The 8646-nt window shown below is 40.7% G+C and overlaps 1 protein-coding gene across 1 annotated transcript in view; it reads right to left on the bottom strand.

Moving 5' to 3' along the window:
- WIF1 (WNT inhibitory factor 1) overlaps positions 1 to 8646 on the bottom strand; it is a 74597-nt gene that overhangs the window by 13273 nt on the left and 52678 nt on the right. The window contains exons 4-6 of the mRNA XM_006769621.2: positions 6931 to 7071; positions 5869 to 5964; positions 4755 to 4850 (exon numbers count right to left, since the gene is read on the bottom strand). Coding sequence (XP_006769684.1) covers positions 4755 to 4850; positions 5869 to 5964; positions 6931 to 7071 — 333 coding nt within the window. The remainder of the gene's footprint in view (positions 1 to 4754; positions 4851 to 5868; positions 5965 to 6930; positions 7072 to 8646) is intronic.

Genomic DNA, 8646 nt, shown 5'->3' on the forward strand with positions numbered 1-8646 from the left:
CGGGGAACGTTGGTTTCCTCCGTCACTGAAGCAAGCAAGCCTCATGTTAGTTTCAAGCTGCCTGGCTGCCGGCCACCATCTTGGCTGACAGTTAATTTGCATATCTCGCTGATTAGCCAATGAAAAGGGTAGCGGTCGTATGCCAATTACCATGTTTCTCTTTTATTAGTGTAGATTCTTGAGCCAGATTTGCCTTAAAAGCTGTTTGCAATAGTGAAAGGAAGAAATACAATGTCTAAAGGGAAGTAATGTCCTACTTCCACATAATGCTCCATGGGAAACACCCCCCTTCCTTTTTTAAGCTAAAGGAAAAGGAAAATGAAGAAAACTTTCAAAGTTTAAATAGGTAAAAGAAAGAGAAATCCTAAGTATTCAGATCCAACAAAGGAGAAAGCAACTTTTTTTTCAGAATAAGAACAGAGATTCATCTTATGTAAAAGGGATTTTTTAAAATTTGACTTTTTATGGTGTTTGGAAGAAAGGATTGCTGTACTCAGGAAGAGACAGCCTGCCGACCCTTGTGAGGCGCCATAGGCAGGGAAGTGGCAGCAGCATGAGCCAGGGATGAAGAACTTGGGTATATTATTGTGGGCGTCCAATTCACTGGGCCATCCAGGTAAAAATCAACTGTGGGATTCGCACTAAACCCTCTCTCAGTGTCAATGACTGTTCACTGGCACCTAAAATAGAGGGAGGATAGAAATGGGGATGGGGGAGGGGAGAAAGGAGCAAACATCTAAAAATAGACAAGTTGGCTCATTCTATAAAAGAGATTAAAATAAAAGCTTGGATTCTCAGATTCTCAGCAATTCCAGTTATATAGCCTATTTGTTCTTGTCCTATATAAAACAGGCCAAAGTTGGCTATAGATGAACAAAAGCTGAAGTAACCTTCCAGTAGGAAAATCAGAAAGGCAATCCAAAAGTCATAAGTGTGTGCTTTCTTTGTGGAAAAGAAGTCCAACTAGAATGTTCTATGAATATCATAAATGAGAAATGTTTTTGTTTAAAATCCTAAGTATCTCTCAGCTTAAGACAATGATGTACTCTTTAGGCAAAATCAAGCCTCCTAGCGTAGAGGCGGGGGCGGGGGGTTGGCGAGGGAGGGGAGCAGCAGCATTTGGGTATAGGATTCAGAATTTGGATTTAGGAGGACCAGCTGTTAGAGTTTCCTCTTTGCTTCTTGGTGCTAGGATTGTTAGGGCTGGAAGTTGAGTCTGTGAGTGCGTCCTGTCTCCCCACTGGTCCCAGCTTCTCCTGGCGATAATATGATGTGAAAACATCAGGATCAGTGCCCACTTGGCTGCAGCCCTCTGGGCACTGTCCCTTATTAACATGTAGAATGCAGTGAACCTGGGAGCTTATTTGACAGTTACAGAATATCACAAAGCTGGTCATAGAGTCTGGCCACACTCTTAGTATTTGCATAATATGTTACTGTCCTGACCAAGCTCATCAACATTTCTGCTGTGCAATCATTCTTGACCAGAAAAATGAACTGCAGACAGTAAGTGACTTTCACAGGCACGGAGCGTACGCAGGCCAATACTTAACTACTCAGTTCCTGAAATTTGTGCCTGATGTTCCAAGAGCCAATGAAAATTACTCTTTAATGTTTCTTTAAATATATAGAGCTAAGGTCTAGCTCCATGCCAGTAAATAAACAGTTTTTCAAAAGCTCTATATTCCCTCTAAACAATAACAGCATTTTTTGTTGAGGGAGTAAAACAATGTTTTTAAATGTTTCCTGGTCTCTAGTGAGACCAAATGAAATTTCAACAGATTTTCTAAAAGAATTTTAAAAATTATTTGGAATCTAACAAGGAAGAAAACTTTTCATTTAAAGGTAAAATATTTCCAAGTGTAAAATGTACTGGGATGTAGATATTTTCCTTCAACAGTGATCATGTAGTGTTTGTGAACCCATACCAATAGAAAAAACAATGCCACTGACATTACACTGTGCAACCTACATCAATAACAGCCATATCTGGGTAATCAGGGCTCACAAGTGTTGTTAAACCTGCTAATGCCTGAGTTCCTCATCCAAATCTTTGAAGGATTTGCTTTATTTCCTAATAGTTTCGATATAACATGAATTTAATTCAGCTTCAAGAAATGCCCAATTTTGAAATAGCAGAGATGCTGAATGCTAAATTTAGATAAGTAAAAAAAACCAACAAAGATTCACAATAAAGAATTTTACTCACTGGCTGTTAATTATTATCAGTGTCATCAGTGCTTAATTTTTATGAATACAAATTTTTTAAATTATTTCTAACTCAATGCTCTACTTTTAAAAGATTATCTACACTAATAAAAGAGGAAGATGGCCGAAACCGGTTTGGCTCAGTGGATAGAGCGTCGGCCTGCGGACTGGGGGGTCCCAGGTTCGATTCCGGTCAAGGGCATGTACCTGGGGTGCAGGCACATCCCCAGTAGGAGGTGTGCAGGAGGCAGCTGATTGATGTTTCTCTCTCATCGATGTTTCTAACTCTCTATCTCTCTCCCTTCCTCTCTGTAAAAAATCAATAAAAATATATTTTTTTAAAAAAAGAGGAAGATGTAAATTGACCATACCTTCGCGATGCCCACCAGCCAATCAAGAGTGAGTATGCAAATTAACACAACAAAGATGGCGGGTTAATTTGCATACACAGGCGCCAAGTGGCCAGGGGCATTCCTCACCTCCCCAGCTGCTCCAGGCCTCTGGGCAGTGTGGGAAGGCGGAAAGGCGGCTTCAGGCCGGAGCAAAGGCATAAAGGTGGCTCTGGCCGGAATGAAGGCGGTGGCGGCAGCCAGGGGAAGGAAGGCCCATTCTTGCACAAATCTTTGTGCATTGGGCCTCTAGTTTAAAAATAAAAGGTAGAGATGGTCTCACATATTATCTCAATTAGCTGTGGGGTGGAGGATTAGGGGTCAATGGTTAATTTCCAGTTAAGGAATGGGAAAAGCAGGACCTACAGAGATATCGAGATATTTTCCCAGATCCAGAGTGACTCCTGGAGGAACCAGGACCCGAAACAGGTGGCCTAAGTGTCAACATGGTACAGTGGAAGACTTGAACCAAGCCCCTCGAGCTCTGTAAACCTCATTTAACTGCGAAAGTGATGGGTAACATTTTACATATCTCAAAAGGTTGTTGGGAATAAAGTCAGATAATTGTATGAAAGTACTCTGTTACAGAAAATAGCAGGCAATTTTTATTCTGACTCATGCGCTTTCCTTTAGTTTTTCTTCCTTTTATTATTTATTTTTAAAGCTGCTCATTTCAGTCTTAATTGGTGCTAACTGCATTATCACTGAAGAGACATTTCTAAAAACTAACACTCATTTTATTTCAAGCATATATTTATTTTAAAAATAGTGCCCTACTCATGCAACCATCACTTTTAACACAAGGACAATTTCATTAAGTGAATACCCTTTGCAGTATATTTTTTAATCTTTTTCCATAAAAGATGTGAACTGGGCAAAATAGGCATCTTATAAAGAGTATAAATCATTCAATAATAGTTAGGACTGAGTTTGAATTCACTTTTTAAGAGTAAACTCTGGCCGAAACCGGTTTGGCTCAGTGGATAGGGCGTCGGCCTGCAAACTCAAGGGTCCCAGGTTCGATTCCAGTCAAGGGCATGTACCTGGGTTGTGGGCACATCCCCAGTAGGAGATGTGCAGGAGGCAGCTGATCAATGTTTCTCTCTCATCGATGTTTCTAACTCTAAATCTCTCTCCCTTCCTCTCTGTAAAAAATCAATAAAATATATTTTTTTAAAAAAAGAGTAAACTCTGGCTGTGATGCTGCATTATAGGAAGGTGGAACCTGATCTCTCAGGGATGTGATCTGTAAACAGAGCATTGAACTGGGGGCCAGTGGACTTCTAGGCCAGGCAATTTGGAGGTTGTTTCATCTCCATCTTAAAAAACTGATTAGGATCTACCAAAAACCCATGTGGCAGGGACAGCTAGTTCACAAAAATCCAGCTTCCCTTCCATTCAGTTGTCAGTGGAAGACAGCTGCTCTGCCAGGGATGACATTTCTCCTGCCTGCATCTAGGGAGAACCATGGGGTTAATTCCTACCTATGGAATAGGTATGGAACTTCTGTGGGTCACTACTGAGCCAGGTTTGTGTGTGTGTGTTTTGTTTTTAAGTGGTGCCTGCTCCAATCTCTCTTTCTCTGCTTATTGGCTGGATCCAAAGAGCTCCAAAACTCTAGATAGGACCACAGATGGAAGGCCCCGGAGTCCCTGAGTCACTGCATGGAGCAAAGCTGCCCTGCCCACTGACCAGGTAGGTAATTTCTGCACAGGAGCATTCTGTAAGTGAAAATAAACTTTTACCGTGTTAAGCTACACTATAAGTTGAGGTTAAAGTTATTACAGCAGCCAGCTAAGTGACACACACTGTTATTAAGAGTGATGATATATTAAATATGTCTTTTAAAAAGTAAATAGAGCCCCGGCCAGTGTTCTAAGTGGTTAGAGCATCAGCCTGGGCACCAAGGGGTCAAGAGTTTGATACCCAGGGGCAAGTACCTGGGTTGCAGGCTTGAGCCCCAGACCTGTCGGGGCATGTGTGAGAGGGAACCAATTTGTGTGTCTCTCTCTCACATCCATGTTTCTCTCTGTGTCTCTCCCCCTCCCTTCCTCCCTTCCATTCTCTCTAAAAATCAATGGAAAAAATATCCTTGGGTGAGGATTAACAAGAAAAAGCAGAAAAGTCCTTGTTCTTAAAAACAACAACACGTGTTACCTTTATCACAATTGACTCCATAGAATCCAGGTGGGCAGATGCAGAAACCAGGAGTAACACAAAGCCCGCCATTCATACATCGTGGTGTGCAGAGGGCTAGTAGGGAGAGAGAGCTCTGATTAAGGCCAAGTAGGGTTTGGGGGCAGCAGCATTTTAAAAATGTCAATACGATAACAGGTCTACATTTTCAAGCTTGCTGGTTGACTAAAAAACTGTCACTCTTAAGAGATGTAAGTTAAATTAAATTACATCTAAATTAAAATTTATTTTTGTGCTATAAATAAGAATGTTTTTTCATAATGGTTTTTTTTAACCATTTTCATGGAAGAGAATTTTGGAATTGTTCTCTTTGAATGACTGATGAAAATTTGCCCAGAATTATTATTTCAACTAAGATGTAGTCTTAAGACTGTAAATATTTTTTTCCTGCCCTATTTCCTTGGTTTACTAAAATAAAATGCAAACAAGACAAATTCTTACTTTTTGAAAATGAAAAATATATTCATTATTTTGGTCAAATAAACTCTTAGTATTTAAGTATATTGTGGTTAATACACATTTTCTCTTTTTTTAATCTCTTTTTTTCATATAACTTCCTTAATAGCGATTTCACTTAAATGGATGTACTCACTACACAAATGATATTCATCTTTTTAAAATTTTTTGCCTTAAAGAAACTTCATAACTCAGGGATAGACTTAATTGTGAATTAAGTTACTTTTAATTGGAGAAGAAACTTTCAAATCAATCAGAATACTAGCTTTTAAAATGCAACTTAGGTAGAGTGAAAAAAACTCAAAATTTTTATAAGATAATGTCAAAGTATAGTGTATATAATCGTTAATATTTTTCGGGGTCAGGGCAAGGGAGGAGTGGTCACAAAAAATGTACACATTGCGCCAAAGTTCTCTGACCCTGTCACCACATATTTGGATTTAACAAAAAACCATTCCTAGACGAAATAATTTCCAATAGCTCTTCTGTGGCTTTTTGAAGATTTCGTCAACCCTTATAATGTGACCAGAAAAATAATTTCAGGATGTGTTAAAAGTTCACGTGGGGCTCCTGTGTGACCTCCATGTCCTTAGGGAGCAAGCCAGGGAAGCGCCTTTACCTTTCTCACAGTGAGGGCCATAGAATCCATCAGGGCACTCACAGACACGCCTCTCATTACAAAACCCTCCATTTCGGCACCCTCCTGGGCATTCAGCTTCACCAAAGAGAAAGAAACAAGATTAAGTGGACACCTTTGAAATGTTGGGTTAACTACAGCGAGCATGAAGAGGGAGTGGTCATTTTCCACAGTGTACCAATGATCATAATTCATTGAATACCGATACTTCTACCCCTTTCTCTCTAAACCACTTGGACTTCAAGTCTTCTTCAAAATAAGATTGTGTATCTCTCAATCTGACTTCGAACAGTAGGGGACTCATGGAAGAAGGCAAAGGAAGCCTTATTCTGCCGTCATCCCCAGCTATCAATCTACTGTACCTGCTTAATTTCATGCTGAAATGGAGTGAATGACCATGCTCTCAATATTCACTCTCAGAGGGTGGAATGATCTCTTGGTGCATCTTTACAGCACGGAAAGTTTCCAGAGCTTAAATTCTATGCTGGAAAAGTTTGTACCAGGATGGGAAAGGAGCCAGGCCTGCATGCTTAAGTGGGCATCCAGAGTGTGGGGATGAGGTGCCTTTGCCTGGTGGAGATCGCAAGCATAATGGTGGCACCCTGTCCTCCATGGAAGTCAGCAGCACCAAGCTTTGGGCAGGGGAGTGGGGAGTGTTGCCTTGACGGGTGGCAGTTGATGCTATGACTGCCAACCTTGCTATGGGGATCCAGAACAAGAAAAGGGGGGAAGTCATGACCATAGGTGAGATACCCCTGAGGACTCCCAAAGGATGCATTGGACGAGGGGAAGGAGGGAGGTAGAAGGCAGGGCATTCTAAAGGAGGTATTACAGTTCCTAAAATAGGAGTGGAATCAACGCAGAGAAAGTCTTTCTAGGTACAGTTACTGGCCCCTGTGTGTATCACCCGCTCCTCCCATTGGTATTATTATAATTACACTAACACTTACCTACCTACTTACCTACCTACCTACCTATAATTTTTGACCCAAATCACACCTGGAAGCCTTATGAGCTTTCTCTTGAGTCACCATCACTGATTACCTTGTTGACACGTTTTAAAGAAGATAGCATTCTGAGGCGTTTGTAGGATGGTGTTGCCTTCAGAGTTCATTACAATCACATTCACTTCAAATGCTGCCACTCCATCTTGTTTTCCAAGGCATGGGAAACCAACCTGAACAACTAAAGAAAAAGGAATTATTGAGAAATTGTTTATCCATTCCCTTCCAGTTTTACAGAAATCCTGGTAAGAGAGACAAAGAACAAAGCAATCATGTTCACATTTCATTATTTGACATCCTTGTACCTCCACTGAAGTAGGGAGTGCATTTTGGTCATCTGGACATTCTCCACAGAACTTGTACATGATGCTGGGTGGAGAAAGAATGGATTACCCTACTAATATGGAATTGGGGATATTTTGTTTGTAGTCCGGCTTGTACTATCCCAAAAAGATTTTCTCTGAAAAGTAAAGGTACAAATAGGCAGCATAGATTAATTAGTCAGGGGGAGAAATTTAGTGGGTGTCTTCACCAGCTTCCATATAATCCAAAAAACAACGAAAACTCAGCATTTGCGAATCCATTCAATAAAGCCCTAAAAGCAATACCCCACTAGTTTACTCTGTGTGCTTGAAAGCGACAAAGTACCTTCTTTGGAAATATTCTGTAAATCAGACTCGACTCCAATCACTGAACTGAGTTAGTGAAGTTAATATTTCCTCAGGCTATTGGTTAATATTAAGAAGTGTCCATATCTTGGGGAATCTAGAAGAGAGGTTGGTGTGATTAAAATAATCTCATGATAGCCTTATTTCTAACGGTGTAGGTTCCTACAGAGGAGGCCCCCTCTATTTTGTGAGTCTAGTCATCACTTAGGGTGTGTATGTGCTGACTTAGGAACTAACGGTGCCGAACAGAGAGGGCGAGAAGGACACCAATGGTGGGAATTGGCTCAAGTCACTGGCTGAGAGACTGATCATGTAAATGTCTAAAAGCCACTTGATTATCATAACATATCTACTGGGACTGATCTAGCTGATCCATTAGACTTTAGTTCTTCCTTAGAAATAGGAAAAAATATGGCTAAGAGATATACACATGAAATTTTGCTTCACTTTGTTTTTGTGTGGCAGGTAATAGCTACTGCCAAGTTTGGGAAAGGTATGCCAAGCCAAGAAAAATCCTTTCCCTTTAGAGTTTTCATAAGCCTTTCCCTTAGGTTTATAAGAAAAAATGGGCTGGAAATTGGTCTGCTGTTTTCCATATGTCACTGCACACAAGCTTGGTCATACAATCTTAACGTGCTTTGGCAACCAATACTCCTCGCAAGATTTTGGCATTGTCACTGCTCATTACTGTTCCAATCTCAAAGTAACATGGATTTCCAGTCCTCCTTAACCTTAAGATGTTAGCACTGCAAATAATCAATTATGTGATGAAAAGGATATACAGATATTTTAACAGAATAAAAAGAGAAAGCTGAAGGTGTGTCTGTCCCCGTTGAAAGCCTTGGTTTCATAGAAACATGAACAGACTGTTAACCTCAGAGGGAAGGTGGGTGGGAAGAGGTCAACCAATGAACTTATATGCATATATGCATAACCTGCGGATACAGACAATATGGTGGTGAGGGCCTGGGGGGCAGGGAGGGGGCGGTGGAAGCAGGCTGGAAGAGGTTAATGCGGGGAAAAGGAAGACTATGAAATACTTTCAACAATAAAGATGTGTGGAAGGAAGGAAGGAAGGAAGGAAGGAA

Source organism: Myotis davidii, unplaced genomic scaffold (genome assembly GCF_000327345.1).
Source record: "Myotis davidii unplaced genomic scaffold, ASM32734v1 scaffold523, whole genome shotgun sequence".
NCBI classification, from domain to species: domain Eukaryota; kingdom Metazoa; phylum Chordata; class Mammalia; order Chiroptera; family Vespertilionidae; genus Myotis; species Myotis davidii.